This window comes from Poecilia reticulata, chromosome 18 (assembly GCF_904066995.2).
Source record: "Poecilia reticulata chromosome 18, P_reticulata-male-v2, whole genome shotgun sequence".
NCBI lineage: Eukaryota > Metazoa > Chordata > Actinopteri > Cyprinodontiformes > Poeciliidae > Poecilia > Poecilia reticulata.
Window position 1 is genome coordinate 3,609,433 of NC_088847.1, and position 21,827 is coordinate 3,631,259.

The 21,827-nt window shown below is 41.2% G+C and overlaps 1 protein-coding gene across 4 annotated transcripts; it reads left to right on the plus strand.

The window, feature by feature from the left end:
* Positions 1-312: 312 nt before the first annotated feature.
* On the plus strand, positions 313-20,235 carry LOC103480171 (nectin-4-like). 4 transcript variants are annotated; one of them, XM_008435036.2, is made up of 11 exons: positions 313-688; positions 6,977-7,171; positions 7,555-7,722; positions 8,835-9,113; positions 9,255-9,369; positions 14,898-15,052; positions 15,151-15,301; positions 15,571-15,655; positions 15,756-15,836; positions 17,366-17,557; positions 17,698-20,235. In XM_008435036.2, the coding sequence occupies exons 1-11, from the start codon at positions 634-636 to the stop codon at positions 18,046-18,048; spliced, it is 1,827 nt and encodes a 608-aa protein (XP_008433258.2). In that variant the 5' UTR covers positions 313-633; the 3' UTR covers positions 18,049-20,235. The 4 variants fall into 4 exon arrangements, with proteins under 4 accessions (XP_008433258.2, XP_008433259.2, XP_008433260.2 ...); XM_008435037.2 differs by having other exon boundaries at positions 15,571-15,643; XM_008435038.2 differs by having other exon boundaries at positions 314-688; positions 15,756-15,818.
* Positions 20,236-21,827: the final 1,592 nt, after the last annotated feature.

Consider the following 21,827-nt stretch of genomic DNA (forward strand, 5'->3'; position numbering starts at 1 on the left):
GGCCATTGTGACCTTTACGTTTAGGATTATACCTCTTCAACTTAAAGGGGTCATTGGTTTCCTCCAGAGGGAGGAGGCCCCTCCAGTTTCGGTCTCAGCCTGGCTGTTATGATCCGCGCTCTGTGTCATTGGGATGAGGTTCAAACAGGTTTTCTCGGGCATGCTTATTCACCTGCCTCTCCTCTGAGCCGAGCAAGTAAAGACGAGAAAATAACTGTCATGATGCCTTCACTAAACCAGAAAAGTGAGTTTTTCAGTGTGTGTGTGTGTGCGTGGGTGCGTGTGTGTGTGTTTATGTGAGAGAGAGAAGCATAGAGAGGGAGGGAGTGAGAGGCAGAGCGCAAACAGGTGTATCCCGAACAGGCAAAGGCTGCACCTTCTTTCACCACACGACCAACCTGATGGCTTAACTTCACTCCTGGACAGAATCCCTACCACACTCTACCCCGAGGACCACGGCTCTATTGACAGGACCAGGATCTTCCCAGAGTAGACCATTCTTGAGGATGATCACTCACTGGGAGGCATGATGGCTGCCCACTAATTTTGGATCCTACACCTGGACCGATGAGCTTCATAGCCGTGCTGACGGCGTCCCGGCTTGTGCACAGTTAGCAGTAACGCCAAAGGAGGATGACATCTCTGCTCTACAGATTCTCATTGGGTCTCCTTGGGCTCCAGATCTTCGGTAAGATTAATTTTTTTTTTTACAACACATGGATGTGACTGAATATTATGATGATAAACAAAGCCTGGATGGTATGAAAGTGCTTTGAAGGCTTCTCATAAAGTCACAAACATTTGTGTTGATTACAGAGTAAGGTTGTTTTCAGCCGATGTGATATGCCAAGTCTGGATTTCTAGTGTAGAGGTTTTGTTTTATGCCAGTCAGAGCAGGCCTTGTGGAAAACACTGGGGGTGAACTCTGATAGATCAGGAAAAACAGGTTGTTGTTGACCAATCTACCTACCGAAGTTTAGGAACTGCATGAACCCTTCTTCTTTGTATGAGTTAAGCCTTAAAATGCCACAGGTCAAAAGGTCGCTACACCCCCCAGCGGCCCACTCTATTTCTACAGTGCGAAACTTCTTGGCACACCATGATCTGTCAACAGGCGGTTGTTTGGAAACGTAATGAAGTCAACAACAATCCTTGTGATGATAGATATGATTGTGACACCTATGGGAAAAAAGATCGGCTTTCCATCCATGAAGCCAGGAGAGGCTGAGGGTTATTCCAGTAATGCAGTGCAGGCAGATTCCACAGTAAGGCCCAGACCTCATCCAGGGTCACAAACATTCAAACCACACACACGCAAACGCAAACTTAGTCTCTCAACACACTGATGGTAAACGCATGAATCACATCCTTCCCAACTCATTACACTGTCCCACACACAGTGTTAGAACCAACTGTTGCACAAGACTTAATTAAAGCTAATTCGCATCTGGAACCACAAACTTTATTGTGTTTTGTTCGGATAGTGATGTGATAGACCAACAGCAGTTTTCCGCCTCTTGTATTTTAGGTAAATGTGTCAACGTTATAGCTTTAACTGTTCCTTATGTTGCCGCATGTCTGATGAGACTCGTGGGATTCTGTGGGCAGGACTTTTTATGTCCTTCTTAACAATGGCTGTTCTCTTGCCACTTCTTGAAAGGTTAATGATAATCCTGTTAACTCTGAAGATCCTCCAAAGTTATTTTGATGAAGCAAAGCACTGAAAGCTAACGTCTTTTGTAGTAGAAATCAGTGGTGGGCTCTGCTAGCTAACCCTAAAGCACTTACCATTTACATTAGTTTTGCTGACATTGAAGCATTACACCAACATCGTATTTAGCAGAAGTTAAAATCCTAATTCCAGCCATGTTGATACTTATTGTGTTTTAATGGCACAACATGTCTTATAACATTGTAAATTGACCTCAATAGGGTCAAATTTGTTATTGGACAATTGCGTTTCAGGAAGTGATTAGAACACATCTTTCACTCATGGTTCCAGTTTTATGATTAGAGAGTGTTGCTGATGTTACTGCTGATTTTGCCTAATTGATTGATTGGTTTAGTCAGAAAGCACGCATGAGCATAAACATGTAACTACTAGAACATTTCTAAACAGTCAATGATGAAAACTTGAATGTCAAAATTTATTCAACAGAAATATAACAAAACAGCCAAGTGATATGGTGGTTAATTAAATGAGGGGAAGCTAGGTTTGCTAAATGTTTTTTAAAGTTAGCCAAATAACTGAAGCCCTAACTGAAAAATTAGCTCCGCCATTAGCACATTAGCAAGTGCTAATAGCTATTAGCCAGGTAGACTCTGGCTAATAGCATATTAGCCAGAGTCTGCCCACCACTGGTGAAAAAAACACTTCCAGGACAGTTGATTAGGATCAACAAGTTTGTGGCCAACAATAAAAATATTTTTGAATCACGAAGCAGGTATTGTCACCCACTAATAAAGCAACCTGTGTTTTCTGTCATCATCCTAGCATGCTAGGAGCAGCAATAACGTCATAATCATTGGTTCTCCTCAAACCATCCACTCTGCAAGCACTCAGCAGTCGCTGGATCAGTTATGTAAGGGCTATAAATTATTAAGATATTGTCCTTAATGGTGTTGGATTGATGTGTCCCTACAGTAGTTTTCTCTATGCCTTCTACTCTATGTTGAGATAAAACTGCAGCACTCATTTGATTGGTGTTTGAGTTTTCAACAGTCCTAGTTAATAAAAATAAACAAAACCATTACAGAGAAAACATACCTAAAATATATCTGCATTTGGATGAGTATCAGTGTTTTAAAAAAATATTTTTTTTTTATGCCACTCTACTACAATGATCACTTTATTCATATGTCCTGATGATTTGCATGCTTTGTGCGTGTGAATGGAGGACAAACATTCCTACGTGAATAATGTCAATTTTTACACCTTTAATAATATAATTAGTGCTGCACCTTGATGACCTCATAAATGGCCTCTGATTTTGTATATCAGCCTGTTTAGCTGCTTTATTAACTGTACTGCTACAGATCTAAAACGTTCTGACGTGTTATTGTTTACAAGGTGGATGATCTGTTGGAGGAAGTTGGGCTCCACCCTCTACTTACCTTGCAGCAGACGTCCAGCCCAGTCCCAGCCTTAATTACACTGATCAATGGGATTGGATTCTTGGCTCATTGTAAATATTGCCTCCATAATACTGCAGCTGCAATATTATGGAGGCAAAAGAAGCATTTACCTGGATATCGAAAAGTATCGATGAAACTGTTGCCAAAACTGTTTTTTGGCAACAGTTTTTGAGATACCAATTTTAGAATGGTGGCTCTGTAAGTTCTTATTAGTTCTTCTTTTTTTTTTTTTTTTAAGATTTTTGTCTTGAAAAAATCTTTCTTTGATTAAGACGTTGCTTTTTTAAATCCCTCTGGTTTTGGATTCTGTGCAACTGATAGGATTTTTGCTCTTACTATTTTACTTTCTGGAAGTTGCCATGATGTGCAACATTGCTGACAAGACATTGTTTTTACAGCTAGGAGGAGCTGATTAGCATTTCAAAAAAGCTCAAACTGACACCTGAACTACGACCCTTAACCCCAGAGGAGTTGAGAGGAGGCTTTATGGATGCAGAGAGAGAAGGAGGAAGTTCAAGCAATCTCATAGCCCCGACTCCAACATCTCTCTGCCCGGCTTTCTAACCTAATGGCCAGACAGATTTAAAAAGTGGAAAAAGCAAATGAGGTGGATTAGCAGTTCTTGCTAACAACTGATGAAGTCATCCAGGACATGTTATTGTGGAATATTTTCTCTGCTATCCAGACATTGAGCTGTTAGCTGACAGCCATGAGACTGTCCCATTAACAGCTTTCAGTCAGAGGCCTCTACAGATTCATTGCGAGACTGATTTCTACTGGAGATTGCTCCTTCCCAAAGCATCATCATGCAATACAACTCTGAAGAAATGAGTTATGACAACATTAATGCTATTTTAGGATAATAACTGAATTGACTGCAGTCAGGAATAAAAATAAAAATAATAATAGTATGTTTTATTTATAATGCCATTTTATCTTGAGATCTCAAAGGTCTACAAAAGATAAAAAAATAAAATAAAATAAAATAAAATGAGATTAAAATTAACATATAAGAAAGTGACATTTGGAGAGATGAATGGAGAAAATGCTCTTAGCATTGATTCTAATCCTTTTCAAAATCCAAACTATGTGTTTCTGGTGGCCAGTTGTAGCAAAACAACTGCAGTGTAAACCAGTTCCTTAAAAAAATACCACACCCTACACACAGTTAGCTACCAAGGCCAGCCACTTTACCGCTCTGTGCCCAGAAACACTCCTACACAACAACAGCAAAAATGTTATTGTTGGCGATCGATTAGTGGTGGCTGTCAAATTGTTTTTTGGGAGGACAAAGTTAGGCGCTGAGGGTTTTAAAATGAGCAGCACTGCTAGCTAGCACTGCTAGCATACCAGGCTACACTACAGAGGTTGATATGTTATAATACAAACAGCAATGTGCTGAGCCTCAGCTAACCTGCAGGTAAAACAACAGTCATTAAATCATCTAATCTAGCCAAAAAACAAAAAAAGACTTTTACTCTGTTGTCCTTCCTCCTTCTTAAAGTTCTCTGCATTATAGAGAGAACATACTCGGCTGCTCCCCCCCGCCCCTCACTCCACCCCGCCAAGATTGAACAAGTTGTATTAGCTTTCTCCTAATTATTACCTGTCAACGTTCAGTCTAAACCTTCACGCTGAGTTGCTTCTCGTACAGCTCTCTTCCTCATGGTCTGGATTGCAGAAAGCAATTTAGCAGTTGTGTTTGCCTCAGGGTCGGCACCAACGGCCGTCAGCTGCACACCGACTGATGAACCAGTGTCAGGATCAGATTCTACGACCTTCAGCGATGGGGTCTGGGCTTCCAGGTGGTTTATGTAGAAATATTTGCATTTCTGCATTGGAGGAGGGGAAACTGTTAGTTATGTCATATAGAAGTGAAACTAGAGATAGAAGCAGGTTGTCTAAAAATACAAGCAAACAGCAAGTCTGTAATTCAGCTCTGATCCACTCACCAGTCTGCCATGTTGAAATAAATAACATAATTATAATGGCATCTCCTGTGTGTTGCTTTTATCTTTTTGTTTTGCCACGTGCCTTATCAGATGAACAGAATCAGAGAGCAGGTTGTCAACATCACCTCTGGAATTACAGCTGTCACAAAGCAAACAATGAGCTTTTTCTGTATCTGCAAATTCAGCTCCACTGCAGCGTGCCAGGAAAAACGAAACCTCCTGACAGGTGCAAACAGGCAGGTGCACCTCAACTATTAAATTCAGGTTTCAGAGTTCAACATCACAGCTCTGACTATGTGTGTTGTGAGTGTTAGACACCTAATACACAAGGCCATTGTGTGTAAATTTTGCTCGGAGGCCCCTGTGACTGTGGTGTCCGGACGCTGAGGCAACCTCAGAGAGTTTGCTTTGAAAACCCATCCTGAGCAACTAGTTAAGTGACATATCTTTGCTGGTACTCAGCATGCTTGGTAGACATCCTGTTTTCCTTCTTTGTTTTTCTTTCCTCGGTCGTTCATTTCACGTACAAAGTCTGATGGTGTTTTATGTGTTTTGTTGATCTTAGAAACATCACATAGAAAATGGGCTAATGGCGTCAGAAACAGTGGAACAAATCCCACTGAGGCAATTGTTTGCACAGGATTTTATTTAAGAGTTAGAGGCCTTGTTGGTTTATTTAATGAAACTCATTTAATGATAGACAACTTATAATTTTAGATACTTATCTGCTTAAGAAGATGTTTCATTTTAAGGAGGCATCATTTATTTCTATTTTTAGATCTGAAAATAAAGAAAATCATAAAACATAGCAGACTTGTTTGTCTATGAGGTGAAATAACTTTCTGATTTAGCTGTGCTATCGCTGGTGGCTCAGTTGAAATATAACTGCAGATGTGTGTAAAACGTCTTTGCTGGAAAGAAGTCAAATGGAGGTGGAGGTTGATCTTTTTCATTAAATGGGGAAGAGAGAGCAATTGGCTTGAGACCAGGAAACGAACCTAGGACAACTGCATTGAGGGCTATAGACTCTACACATGGTGCGCACTCTACCCACTAATCCACTCAACGCCCAGACAAACTGCAAAAAAAAAAAAAAAAAATTAGTCTGCTGGTACTTTTGGTTGTGGAATTTCAAGGAAATTATTTCATAAAAACAGAAAATTTAGAATACCTGCAATTAGATTTTATAACTATTTTCACAAAACCTGGTGGTTCTTTATGACGTTTTATCGAAGGTTACTTGGAACCATTGAGGGTCCAAAGAGCCACTGGTGAACGGTTTTATACCCGGACTTCCTCTCCTCTGCCACTCAGGCAAGTTCCGCTGGGGGAATCCTAAGGTGGGTCTTCCTCTGGGTCTCCTCCTGGTGGGATATGCCAGGAACACCTCACCATTGAGGTGACCAGGAGGCATCCTAACCAGGTGCCTGAGCCACCTCGATTGGCCCCTCACAACGTGGACAAGCATTCATGCTTAAGGATAATTTGAGACCAATAAAGAGTCATGATTTTGGACTGTGGGAAGACGCCAGATTACCTGGAGAGAACCCACGCATCCATGGGGAAAACATGCAAACTCCATCCAGAAAGATGGAAAGATTCTGTAATTATGTAGACGCTGATTTTATTTAGGATACTCAGAGAGAGGGCTGAATACAAGCAATGTGCTTCACTTTTCAGATTTTTATTTGAAAAAACAACGCACCCTTTTACTTCCACTTCATAATTATGCACTTGTTTGTCTTGGTCTATCACAAAACATCACAAGGTGATAGACTGGAGTTTTTATTTGTAACATGACAAAATCTGAATAAGCTGAAGGGGGTCTGTGTCCTCTTTTGTGGCACAACAATGATTATCTTCATCTTTTCCCAACCTTTGTGTTTCAGTGATGGGGATACAGGGACAGTCTGAAGACTCTCCATCAAAGGTTTCCTTAACGACTCTGGAGGAGAAAGAGACCGTCCTGTCCTGCCCGTACGAGCTGAACGGAGAGAAGGTGGTGCAGGTCACCTGGTATAAGATAGGCCTTGATGAGAACAAGGAGCAGATGATTGCTGTACACATGACCGATGGCCAGTATAGTAAGTTGGAATTGCCTTGTGATTATATATGTTGTTTTTCTACCCTTTCTACTTTATCTGCTACTTACAGTTTGACAGATGTCGTTGATCTACTTCCCCTCTCTTCACACTGACATTATTTCTATAGGTTATCTTGCTCTCTTGTTTGTTTGACCAAGTAAGCAAGATGGCTCAGAACTGTGACTCTATGTTTAAATAAAGCTGACTAAAAATTATTTTGCTGTTTTGCCTTAACATTTTAACTACCAAAATGCTGTGAATGAAAGCCGTGCAGGTCAGACCGTGGAGGTCTATTCTGAACTCACTGGACTTTTTTCAGTCACTTCCTTCCTTAAATGTCTCTTTAACTCTCTGACCTCTTTCACTTTCCACTCTCTGTGCAGCGTCCGAGAAGTGGCAAGGCCGCGTGCACTTCGAGAGCAATCAACCCATAGTGGACTCGGCTCTGGTCATCACCAGCACAAAGCCCTCCGATGAAGGCGATTACCTCTGTCAGATCACTCTTTTCCCATCTGGGAGCATTGACAAAGAGATGCATCTCACCGTGTGGAGTGAGTAATCTCTCAGAAATCTGATGTAATGTGGGTAAAAACTAACCCAATATAAGTAATGAACAACAAATGCAACCTAATTGTTCACTTTAGTTTAGGTATATAAATATTTTGTATGTCTCTAAAACAGAAGAAAAACTGCATAGTTCTATTGTTCTCTTATATATGTTACAACCTTTCCTCTTAGTTAGGGTACTCAAGTGATACTGGTTGGCTCTATCCCACTATTGCATATTAATCTTGTGTTTCAATGGTGTGGGAAGTCACTCTGCCTCAGGTTAATAAAACCTCATATTGCCTAGCTACACACCCATTAGTATTGCATATGATTGCAATTAGATGTCAGCTAGATCAGGCTGCCACAGATTTTTTATAGATGGATTCAAAATTTCTGTGGACATGGGCATCAGAACCCATAGTAGCTAGACATGTTGTGTTTGTTATGCTTCTATGTTTCAGATCTTTAAACAACTTTTAATAACAAAGATAATCTGACCTGTTTTTACTCATTGGAATAAGAAGTGATGATAATAATAAAAATAGAAAAATATCCAAATGGTTCTGATTGAATTTAATTCAGTTGATTTCAGTTTAATTCAATTCAACTTTGTTCAGTTCAATGTAGTTAAAATGAATTGTGTGCATTTCAATTTAACAGTCGAGTTTGGTTAAATTAAATTAAATTAAATTAAACGTGTTTCAAATCAGTTTAATTTAGTTCAGTTCAATGTAACCTAATTCACTTCAATTCAGTTCAATTAAGTTAAATTGATCAGAATTTAGTTCAACTCAACTCATGTTTATTCAATTCAGTTCAATTTGATTCTGTTTAATTCAATCAGACTAAGTTAAGTTAAATTCAGTTCAATTAACTTAAATCTCAACTGAGTTGAAATTAACTGGATTGAACCATGTACAGATGTTAGTTAGTTGACCATGTACAGTTTATTTGTACATGGTCAACGAACTAAAAGTAGGACAGAAAAATAAGGTCAGATCTATGGGTCTGAGTGTTTTTATTTTTTGTGGAATAGATTAATTGCAATATATAGTCTTGAACCTGCACTAGCTGTCCTCTTTCTGATAAACTCATGTAACAATCCTCCTTCCAGCCATTCCCATCAGCTCCTTGGATCCTGTGGTTGTAAAGGAGGGCGATTCCTATAAGGTGGTGGCCTCCTGCCGCTCTGTGGCCGTCCCACTTCCTGAACTCTCCTGGGACACAGAACTGAATGGTAAAGCTAGCAAACTGATCTCTGACAAGGGGGTTGTCTCCATACACTTCTCTCTGCACCCTCTGAGGAGTATGAATGGAAAGAAGCTGGACTGCCTGGTTCAGCATCCAGAATATGGCAGTCCGCGCAGGATCGAAAACCGACTGGTGGTGCACTGTGAGTATACATGCAGTGAATCAGTTGTTGCTATTTACATCATTTCAGATTACACTATCACTAGTAGAGAGAAAGGCAAGCACAACCCTCTTATATTGACTTAAATGATTAGAGCCTGAAAATGGCTTCTCTTTCTTTCAGTTCCTCCAAATGCTGAAGTGTCTGGCTACAGTGAACAATGGTCTGTCGGTATGGAGAACGCTGCCCTGACGTGCAAACATGAAGGAAGCCCTGAGCCAACCCGTACTTGGACCAGGTACAACAAACTCACCTAGCCCTCTGGTTGTCTAGGAACTGCATGACTAACCGTCTGATGTGTCTGGTCGCTGGTGCTTCTGTTAATACTTGCAGAGCAAACGTGCAAATTATTTTTGGCCTGTTATGTTGTGAATTTAATTGGGATGTTTGTTGAGGTTGCAATTAGGTTGTTCCCAGGATGTAGGTAATATTTAATGATACTACCCGGTCATTTTAGATGTAAAATACCCATTAGACGTGGGGTGTTCTTCATCTGCCCCCACCTCCTAGTTCTCTGTACAGTTGAATTTTTCCTGTAGGCTGTTCAATCATGCTACAATGTTAGTCTGTGGTTGGGGTCAGTGTTTTTGGGGGGCATCTGCTGGCTGGCTGGTCTGACATTTATTACAGGTAGTTTTAGGCAGGGAAAATTACAGAAATGCTGAGGGAGTCGTAGAATAGGCTTTTAAATCTAGAAAATGCTACATCGGACCACACGCGCAAAAAAAGAAAAAAAAAAGATTTGAAAAGAACATTTTGGGATCATGGACAGATTTGACTGGAGTACAGGTGAACAGAGGAGTTTATGGTGAACTCGAATGATTGTGAAATAAAACCCATATTACACTTCTACTCTACCATGCTTGAAAGTTGGTCTAAGATGTTTGTTGATTTGTTTGGTGATATAATGTGGGAATGATAGACTACAAAATATGTCACTTGTGCCTTTTACACAGGTTACTTCTCTCAGGTGATTGCTGATGTCACAGTGCTTTGCAAAACTATCATCGATCCTCCTTGAACTTTTTCACATTTTGTTGCTACAAACTTAAATGCATTTTAAGATAACGTGCCAAGCAGCACATAGTAACACATTATTTTGCAGGGGAAGAAAAAATAATTCCAGGCTTTTTAAGAAGATTTTACAAAATAAGAAAAAAAAGATGAAAAGTGTAATGCGCAAATGTTTAAGTTGACACTTTGTTAACTTATCTATTTTGTGATGGTCTAGAACAGCTTTCCTCATCCAGGCTGAAATTTTTGCCCATTTTTTGTACAAAAAAAAAAAGCTGAGATTTACTCAAACTAAATGGCCTCTAGCAGGCTTTGTTAAAGTAATGTTCTGTATTTAGATCCAATCGTGCCAACAAGCCTGACAAGTTCCTGATTAACATGATGCTGCTAACACCATGTCTCCCTATGATACTAACGTGTTCAGGTGGATGTGCAGTGTTAATTTCTCAGTATAGATATCATTTTGCATAGTGGCCAAAAAGGAAAGACTGAGCAGTGCACAGCATCAACAGATTCAGAGGTTGTTGTTGTTTTATACTGCAACCCTTGGTTACTAGTGATCTCATGCAATTTACCTTCAATGCCACCTAATTTATTAAGGGACTCCACCACTCTGTCACCAAATTACACCAGTTTTTTTTTTTTAATTCAATTCAATTACAAATACTTCAGATATACCAAAGAGAAAATAAATGTTCTCATAACTCATATAGTCCAAGTGTCTTCAAAGAGTTGTTATGGATGGCGGTGCTGTGGGCAGGAAGGAAATCTGGTCAGTCTGATGTTCAACTGACATGACATGCTAACAACTTAGCGTCCGGACAGGAGAGTCGACACAGGAAAATCACAGTAGCATGTTCTGGATGTCACCTGCAGTGCTAATCCACCTCACAGTGATGGACACACTTCCGGTAATCTACTAATGTGCTATAAATAGCAGAGCTAACTTTTCAGTTAGCGGTTTAGCATTTTTGCTAACTTTGAAAACTAGAGCTCTTAGCTTCCCCTCATTTGATTTTTCCAGATGAGTTCAAAAGCAGTTCTTTACTTGGCTGTGCAGTTGAAAAATGTTCAACATCTGTGTTGAAGTCTTTGTTATTGACTTATGAATTTTTCAAGTAGTAAGACGTTTATATTTGTGCTCATATTTTGAACTGTAGCAGCTTCATTTCCTCTACATTCTTCCCTTCAACCCCCCAGGAACTTTATTTCAAACAAGAAACATACGAGGACAAAATAAAACATGGACAGTAGTTGACAAGATATTAACATAAATACAACAACCTGGGCATTACGGAATATGTCAAAATTAAATGGGTGCTTGAAGGTTGTAGTCTTTCAAGGAGTGATATAATTTGAATTGAATTTAGCGTTATAACGTTAGCGTCTGCTAACGTGTTGGTGAAGTGCTACATCAACATGTTGGTCTGCCACTTCAGCGCTAGCTTCTGCTAAATAATGTGTTGGTGTAGCGCTTTAGGGTTAGCGCAACTAACTTTGTAGGTAGCAGTGCCCACCACTGGCATTTCATTTGCTTTCGCTGCCCTTCATTAAATCTCTATGTGGTGGTTTGGTTAGAAAGGCAAGCAGAGAGACGTTGGAACTGGGGATTTGAACCTTGCCCTTTATGATTGATGTAAGAGTAGTTTAGGTATTATTTGAGCTTTAGAGATGCTAATCAGCTGCTCCCAGCTGTACAACACCTTGTTGCCCCAGTTACGCATCATAGCAACCGTCTGACAGTAAAAAAGTAAGGGCAAAAGTTTTGCGGTTGTGCTTTGCTTGTTGGTCTACCATATAAAATCTAAGTAAGACATTTAAATTCATGCTTTTAAGCTGAGAAAGTTTGAAAAGATACTAGAGTTGTGAATATTTCTGCAACGTGCTGCACCCTGACGCTCCAGAGCAGGAAGAGATCTGCTCAGCGAGTTTCACCATTTCCTCTTGAATTGTTAAAAACCAACTGTGAGTTTGTGCTGCCCTAATACTAATCAACAATCAGTACGCATGTTGAACTCACAGGCCAAAACTAAAGCCAACTTTGGGTTTCATTTGAGAAGTATTTCTCAGATCCACCGCCTGCTGCATTAAATATTCTCAGGGCGTGGCGCGACTAGAAAAATGTGTTCTGCAAACAGAAAGAGTCACGGCTCCTATTAAATAATGAAAGCTGACAGCTGGGCCTGCAAGACAAAAAATACAGAAAGAATAGATTTCTCTGCTTCAGAAGTACAATAAGGACTGCTAGGTGTTTCTGTGAGCTGCTGCAGACTTAATGATGATGATGATATGCTTATTAATTGCTGTTAGTCATGGAAACACCTATTGTAAAGGTGTTTTTGTGAGTAACGCTTACCGTACGCATACCGATCACTCAGACACACTGGGAAGTGAATCTGCACCCAAAATCTGTTGTTACATTCAACCTCTTCTTACTCACATAACAGCCGCAGCGGCAGGCAAACCTGTTGGGAGTAAGTGGCAGCAGGTGAAGTAATAGCTTGTGTCACAGTGTCGTGTTGTGGCTTGTGCCGAAAGCAGACAGATGAGACAGTTTCACACGAAGAAGGGGGAACGAAGAAGAGGTGGGGGGGAGGGTTCAAATGAAAAAGGGAAAGGGATGAGCAGAAATGAGAGAGGTGAACCAGGAGCAGAGAAGTGAGGTGGAGTTAGCCATTAGTGGTGGGGGTGTGGTGAAGAGGAAATGAAGGTGGTGGATATGTCTGATAAGCTGTGAGAGTGATGCTATCACTCTGACGTGCTAGATGCAGATGTAAAAACAGCAAGTTCCTCTTTCTGATTCGTGACACGGAGCGCTGTGAAATAAATGAGCTTTGTGTGAAAGCTAACTCGTTAGCCTCGTGGAATGGCGCCTACCTGGAAACGTCTGGGCTAAAAACAACCAAGCTTGGGCTGTTTTGCTAGCTCAGCGTTGACTCTGACGTAGTCCGATCCAGGCCCGGATTGACTGAACTCAGTCTGGCTTATTAAGGGGTCATTCTGTTAATATTATGGTTTCAAAAGCTTTAATATTATGCCTCATTACATTCCTATGATTTAGAGTCTGGATGTTCATGGCACTGTCACTCAATCATTGGTTGTTGTGAATAACCGATAGCTGCTGATTAGATGTCCAGAAGACGAGCAATATAACCACAAAATGTCATGGCTGAAGAATCTGTTTGTTTACAGAGTTATGTATCTAATGATAATATATTTTTAATGTACCTGTATTATCCACTTATTACCTTTTAGCAGAAACTGACTTCAAAATTTCTAAACTACCCCTTAAGTATTTTCATTTGGCATATTTCTACCATCTTACCATTTCTTGCCAAAGTCTTATTAGGTAGTTCAAGCGTGTTTTCTAGCCCAGCAAGCTTTGTGTTTTGTGTATAGCAGTGGGGACGCGCATGTGAGTGTGTTTTGAGAGATAATAAGTTGATAATAAGTTATGATGAAACTTTAATCTATGTAAAGTGAATGAAATGCATTCAAAACAACAACTACAGTGGGGCAACTCCCTTCACAGATGCTGAACTTGTGAGTCACCCAGCTGGTCTGGGTGCTTAGCTGAACAAATGCCTATTTTGCCTCACGCCCTCTCTTCTAAAAAATAAGAATACTGTTAAGATTGGGTGCGAAGCTGTCAGAACAATTAAACGTCATGATCTTTCATCTTTATGTGCTGAGCTTTCCTGTTTGCTTGTTGCCAAACAGGGACGCGCTCAGATGGACTCTAGGTGGGGCTGCAGCACCCAACATTTTTCCTTTGGACAAAAGAAGTGCCCTTCTGAAATCTTTTGTTGTTCTGTATTTGTTTCTTTTTTTTAACAGTATATAGTGTGTGGCCCAATGTAGCATTATTGGTTTTAAAAACCTATAAAGTTCTTTTCCGGCATTGCACTTATCCATCCTCCCAACAACTCTGATCAGCTTCCCAGACCCTTGTAAAGAAAAGCAATGCCATAACATGATGCTGCCACCACCACTATGTTTCATCATGGTAATTATTTTTTTTTAAAAACTAAACAAAACAAGCAATCCACAGAAAGAACTGTTGAATAATTTTGCTCTCATCTGCTCAACATTTCCAACATGGCTGGTAGTGAGTTGGAACTGGGATTTTATCTCATCAATAATTCCTTTCTTGATTTGTAGAGTGCAATTAAGGCTGCAGTACGTAATGTTATCAAAAAATGTTTTAACTTATTGTAACTCTGACTATGTTGTGACAGTATGGTATGACACCGATAATCTGTGAAAAAACTCGAGCTCCTCTGCCTTCTCTGAATGCTAACTAGAAACAACCAATCAGAGGCAGGTCTTAGTGCTGTTAATCTCAATCTCGTGTGGCGCTGCTCATACCGCTGCCCCTTTCCCCCGACTCTCTGCTACCGTTACAGTTTTTCCATGTAGGCAGATCCTGTTGTAAATGCTGCGCCTAGTTAGCGTTGCTCCTGACAACAGCAGAAGAACGGCTAAAAGTTGTTTTTCTGCCATTAGCGCATTTAGCAGCAAATACATGAGACGGAGTGTTGTTTTTGAACGGGAGCAGTGTATTTCTTCAGAGGTGAATAGCAGTTCAGGGAGCAGGTGCAGGAGGAGATCAGTGTTTTTACAAATTATTGGTCTCATATCAAACTGAGACCGGTGACAACATGGTGACAGTATTAACAAATATTTAAAAATAACATATTCTTTATAAAAGTTACATGATGCAGCTGAATTTTTTTTTTGTTTTGCCTCCAGATTAGGTGGACAGCTTCCTAGCGGTGCAGTTCCCCACCCCGATGGGAGACTCGTCTTTGAGCGACCCCTTAACACCAACGACTCCGGCACCTATCAGTGCTTGGTGAATAACTCAGAGGGTGTAGATAAGGATACTGTGACCATCACTTTAGGAGGTAGCTGACAGAATGACCCTTCACTCTAACGCAAACTGTGAGAATCCATGAGGAATCTGTGTGTGAACGGCATTAATCTGAGCGTTGTGCTTCCACAGCTTGTTGTGTTCCTGATAAGTGGATGATATTCATCATCGTGGGAGGCACGGCGGCCGGCTTGCTGGTTCTCATGCTCGTCACCTTCTTCGTTCTCGCTTGTCACCACCAACGCAAGAACAAGAAGCTGAAGAAGGAGTTGACTCAGAAAAAGTACAAGATTGTTTTTTTTTTGTTTTTTTAATCAAGATTAGATCAAATCAGATTCAGATGATCATTTCCAGAGGGCAAATCGATAAAATATGCATGAATGAAAACAAGTTAAAAGCCATGAAGCAGTTTTGACAGAAAATACAGCAAATGTGTGAGCCAATGTGAAGAAAGATGAACAAATTTGAATCTAGTTTTATATACATTATCTATATGTGATGCAGTATTAAAACCTCGGCTAAAGGTTGTTTTCCCATCTCATATCTTTCCAGAGAGCAAATAAGCACTCTGTCCAGACAAGCTTCGTTCAGGAGGGTGAACTCTGTCAGCACTGATGCCAGAGAGGTGTTACTAGAAGTTAGTCTTTTATGTGCTGAAATCACTACATTTTCAGCAGACCTCTTATTAGTTGTCATTTTTTCTCCACCCGTTTTAACGAGTGTTTCTTTTCATGCAGCTTGAGGAACACCACCCTCTGAAGGTGGAGGGAACCCTGAGGAACAGCCTGTCATCCCTCGGGGTCAGTCTACAGGTCAATGTAAATCTGCATGCAAGGCCGGGGCCTGGGACTGAGGCTTTACTGTCCAGATGCCGCGCGGCTAAGTTCTGAAGTTCAGCATTTCCGATCTGAATGTAGTGCGTCTCAGACTTTGTCATCAACAGTAACACAATGTATAACCAAAGACCTTTCAGACGGCAATTTCTTGGGACGTTTGGGCTCTTTGGCTTTACATCCTCACTCCTCTCTAAACTACTTGTAGACAAGTAATTTGGCTGTTGATTTTGAAGTATGAAAACACTGTCTGATAATGTAAGCCTAATAGATTCAAAAAGTCACTGGTTACTAGTCAAAGATATAACTTAGCTCCAATTTCTACAAATGTTGTTCAAACTTTTAAAACATCACAAAAACAAACGAAACAACATTTGAAGTAGGCTCATTTCCATCTACTGGTTTGGTGTGACTCAACCTACACTTAGTGTAATTTGGTCAGATGTTGACACTACGTATGACTAATAAATAAGATGAAACGATGGCAAACTAGTATGGACCACACACACCTCGGAAAAATGGAGAACCTCTGTGCTGGAGGATTGGATTTTGAAAATTTTTCTGAGTTCTGTGCCTCTGGTGATGCAGAGACCCATCGGTGAATGGGAAAGTTTGAAATTTAAATGGCAAACTCGCTTCGTCTCCTAATGTTTTGGAATGATAATCCTCTGACAACAGGAAAAAAACCGGTTTCACTTTGAGTGCATGTTTAACCTGATGAGGAGAAGAGCTAAACACTTTTTATGTTGACGTCACTACCAAAGTCGATCATGTCCAAGCGTCGCATAGATTGTAGATGGGCTGCAAACTGCAGAGAAACTTCCTGACAAGTACAGCTCAGGAAACACAAGAGGCTTTGTTTAGCTAAAGAAGCAAACCGCTATATTTTAACATCCACCTTAACCCACAGGTGTAAGGTGGTGATAGCTAGATTTGATTTGGTTTAAGAGAAATAAAACCAAGGCAATGTCAGAGCCACTAGCTTCCTAGCATCTTAACAAATAAATTATATCACCCATAAGCTTCCTATCAAGAGTATATCACCCATTAGCTTCATACCATGCTAACATCCTCTCTGAAAGGAAGAATAGAAGCACTGCTGTTTAGATGTTGTGTCATGGCAAAAGGATAATATTTCAGGATTTTTTGGTGTGGGCTCTTCTGTGTGTTTCAGACAGTTGATTAGAAGGCTGCATCCTCTATTTGCTTCCTTTTTTATATTTATTTTAATGTATTTTATTGAAATAAACTTTGTTGTTTTACTGACTTTAGAAATCCAGTGTAGCCATAGAATGTGAAAATGTTCAGGGGCATGAGTGCCTTTGCAGGACCCTGAAACAGATAAAGTCACAATAGAATTGTAAAACATCCTGGCTGGGACAGAAATATAGCTTTGCATATTCATAGCTCTGAGCAAACTCACCTTATCACACAACCAGGAAACATTACTAACTATGCAGCTGATAAGTTCATCTGTTCATGTTAAAAAAGAGCATGTTTTTCTGCTTTTACAGGAGCAGGCCCGTTGCCGTGACAGCAGATCAACTGTCTCAGGTGGGCGCGGAGGAGGGGCTCCTGCGTATGACTCTCTAGGCAGACCGTCCATCTACAGCAACTCCCGGAGGGGGAGGGACAGGCCTATGGATCGGGACAGTGAAACCCGGCTTAGAATAGAGCAATATGTGAGAAACAGCAACATGTCCTTGGTAAGTGTCTCATGCTGCCTGCGGCATGTCTAAGCTTGCATCTACCAAGTTATGGAAAACTTCTCACCCAGCTTACTAACCCCTTGCATATTTGCCTGATGATAATGGGACTAGTGATCGTCTCTGTTCTGCCATTGCAGCAGGACCCTCGGTTGCTTCCTCCTCTGCTTCAACCGACATATCCTGTGGTCCGCTCAACGGAGATCGTAAGACAGATGAACGGCAATGCCGTCATCCCAACAGATGGGGGTTCCCATTCAGGAAGCGCCATCAGGAACTACCAGCCCCCTCCCATAAGCTGCACATATCCACAAGTAACTTACGACGAGGATGAGATCGACGAAGGACTGGGCGGCCCTGCCAGTCAGGAGCATCCTGACGACCAGGATAGCGTCGCCTCCAGCTCGAATTTCTCAAAGAACAGGATGAGCCCTCAGCCTCACAATCATAACCCCCACACTTCATACGTCCACAAGGCCCAGATTGTTTAGCCGGTAAGCAGCAGAACCTTAGGTGAAACACCAAAACTGGGCAGTTGTGCTGTTGGACACAAGTCACCCAGAAAAAGCATCTTTTACTTTCTGCTCAGTATGGAAACTGACTTCACTCAAGAAGGACGACTACTGATCTCTACATGGACGCTCAGAGATCAGTCGCATTGAAAACAGAAAATATGACTAATTTCCCAGTCGTTGCAGCTGTGTCAGCTTTTGCAATACCTTGTTGTTTTAAGTGGGTTCAGCTGACAGGTGAACACAGCTGAGAAACCTTGTGCGTATACACCTGAAGCATTTCATATAAGTGGAAACCAGGAAATGCGGGAGGAGTACCAAAAAGAACAACTGTGTGGGAAAGTATGTAAATCAGAGGAGTCGATTGCAACACCAGCGAAGTGAGGGCGTATTGCTGAGCCGGTGGTGCTTGGTGGAAGAGTAACCGTGCATGTGACAAATTCGCGTACGCACAACTGTTTGGGAACTGATCCAGAAGTTGTGCGAGTGTCTGGCCACACCTGAAACATGCATACCTCTGTATTGTCTCTGAGTCTTTCTCAGTCTGCATTCATCTCAGGCATTAAGACAAGAAAATATGTCTCATGTACATTTTCACAACATACGGACTGATTTACGTCCATTAGACTGTGTTTTATTAAAGTGAGAGTCAAAAAGTTTTTTTCCTTTTAAAGTTCAGACGTTTCCACACGTAAGGTCGGTTGTGTCCTGTAACTTTGCAAATTTAAAAACTCCACATGTCATGCTTTTTCACTCATGGATACTGTGAAAAGAAGTGCAGTACACCAAACTTCTACATGTTTTTAATGAAAATTAACATTGTATATATTGAAAGCATAAAAGCGCATGAAACACAATGAGCTCCAAGTCAGTTCCCCCCTTTACCAACTTGCCACATTTGTACCCAATGAAATTTAGTTTACTTCCTTTTGTAGTTCTGTTGGTTTTAAAATTATAAAGTATAAAGTCACAAAAACTCTTGAATGGCACTTATAATTTAATTCAATTAGATGGTTTTCAAGAAGACTTTACCCCCCCACTGTCACAGACTGGTGTTCTTATTCCTGTATAAACCAGCTGTGACATGGTTCTATCATGTGGTTTGATCACGGATCAAACCACAGGAAAGAAAGTCTTCACTGATAGCACATAGCCACGTTTCCTTTCAAAAGGCTGTGAGCAGATTCTAAAAACACTTTTTAAATCATCAGTTTTGAAGCGGGTAACGTCCCCCTGGTGGGTACGAATCAACGCTCGGTCAGTACAAAACATGGCACTTGACTCCTTCTGGTATTGGACAAAATTGAGTATGCGATTACAAAGAAGCAAAAGGTCCAATAAAGTCTGTTACATGTGGAGTTGCCTATTGCTCGCATATGGAGGTATACTCTACACAATAATGAATGTAAACATGGACATTTCTGTCTACAAGCTGCTCTGGGAGAGTTCTCTGCCAATGTGGCTCTTTTGATAGCAGCAACAGAATTATGCCTTTACAAGAGGAATGTGACGTTATCTTTACTACTTTGATACTCTGACAGAACCAAACATGTATTTTCCTTTATTTTTATTGTCTGTGGACTGTTGGTTTTAACATTTGGTTGCGATATGTTTTAAGTGTTGTTGGGTTCTGTTACTTCCCTCATAGGGGTGTGCCAAAGGGAATATGAAAATGTGTTTTGCTTTTTCTTTGTGGAAATTTAAGTATTATTTTCCTCCATGTTACACAGCTTTCCTGCTGCATATATGGCTGCTTCCCCCGAGTTCGAGATCTTTGGGTCAAATCTTTAAGCAGTTTGTGACAAAGCACTGATCCTAATCACCTCAAAGGCGAGAGCCGTTGAACGGCTCACTGTCGATTTATTGAGGAAAAGCTCTCCCTGCTGTGCATAGCTGGGAACTGCAGGTGGCTGGTAGAATTCACTGAGCTATGAATTATTTTTTTATTCCAAATATCGTTGCGTTTCAGAAGATCTTCCTGATCTGGATTTTAGTTTTTCCCTTGGAGGGCGGTATGACATTGAGGATAAATATGGGAGGGTAAAAGAACATCAATGCGCATGCCGTCATCCAGTTACTCGAGGGATTTTATTTTATTTTTTTTTTACTTTGAACATGTGAACCACTGCAGAGAATATCAAAGTTTAAATAAATACTGGATCATCACTGTGGCCCTTGTTTGCTTCAAGCTTTGCCCTGTTTATCTTTCTTTCCACTAACTTCATAAGGGTGTCAGCTGGAAAAACAGGTGCTAAGCCACTGTGGGAACTGCTTTAATCTCTAAGTACATATTCATATATAAGGTCAGCACATAACTGCTTTTGGTATACACTGCCGTTTGTTGAGTGACAACTTGCGTGAACACATGATCCCAGTCTAATCAGACCTTATAAAATTGCATTAAGCAGTGGGTTATTACAAAATAATAAATTAATTAGAATGGAACTTTTTTTAAGACATTATAATACTGGGAAAAACGTCACAGAGTTTCTCAGGTCTTCAAAACTTTAAAGCAACAACAACAAAAAAAAAAAAGGATCACACAATTCAGCTGAGATTTACCTTTCAGCCCCAGGGCTTCCTCTGTTGGAGTTCAACATGTTTTTGTTTTGCTTCAACTTGTCAAAAATTTGATTGTCATCAGATTGCAGATGTACGATTGCAATCACTCATATTTGTACATTAGAGGAAGTAAATTGGCAATAAAAGAACCCCCAAAAAACAAAACCATTACAATACTACTAACCCCGATACCATTTTCTTTTCAACAAAAATACAGAATTTTAAAAAATAATGAATTTCCAATGCAGAAGCTGAGATTCGTTGTTGGCTTTGTTTGTGCTAGCTACGTTCAACAGTTGGTTCTGAGGCATTTTCATCTAATCTGAGACATTTATTTCTTTGAGAAATCCAAACCGAGGGACACGGTCAAAGGCCTTCTCCAAGTCCACAAAACACATGTAGACTGGTTGGGTACCCTCCAGGACCTGCTGAGGGTGTAGAGCTGGTCCAGTGTTCCACAACCAGGACGAAAACTACACTGCTCTTCCTGAATCCAAGGTTCGACTGCCAGACGGACCCTCCTTTCCAGGACCCCTGAATAGACCTTAAGAGGGAAGCTTAAGAGTGTGACACCCCTGTAATTGGAGCACACCCTCCGGTCCCCCTTTTTAAACAGGGGGACCACCACCCCAGTCTGCCAATCCAGGAGAACTGCCCCCGATGTCCATGCAATATTGCAGAGTCGCATGAGCCAACACAACCCTACAACATCCAGAGCCTTAAGGAACTCCGGGCAGATCTCATCCACCCCCGGGGCCCTGCCACCAAGGAGCTTTTTGACCACCTCGGCGACCTCGTCCCCAGAGACTGGAGAGCCTAACCCAGAGTCCCCAGGCTCAGCTTCCTCAACAGAAGGCATGTTGGTGGGATTGAGGAGGTCTTTGAAGTATTCCACCCACTGGCCCACACACCATCCCCACTATAAACAGTGTTGGTGCTGCACTGTTTCCCCCTCCTGAGACTTCGGATGGTGGACCAGAATCGCCTCGAAGCCGTACGGATGTCTTTCTCCATTGCCTCTCCAAACTCCTCCCACGCCCGAGTTTTTGCCTCAGCGACAACCCGAGCCGCATGCCGCTTCGCCAACCGGTACCCATCAGCTGCTTCCGGGGTCCCACAGACCTAAAAGGCCCGATAGGACTCCTTCTTCAGGCGGACAGCATCCCTCACCGATGGTGTCCACCAGCGGGTTCGAG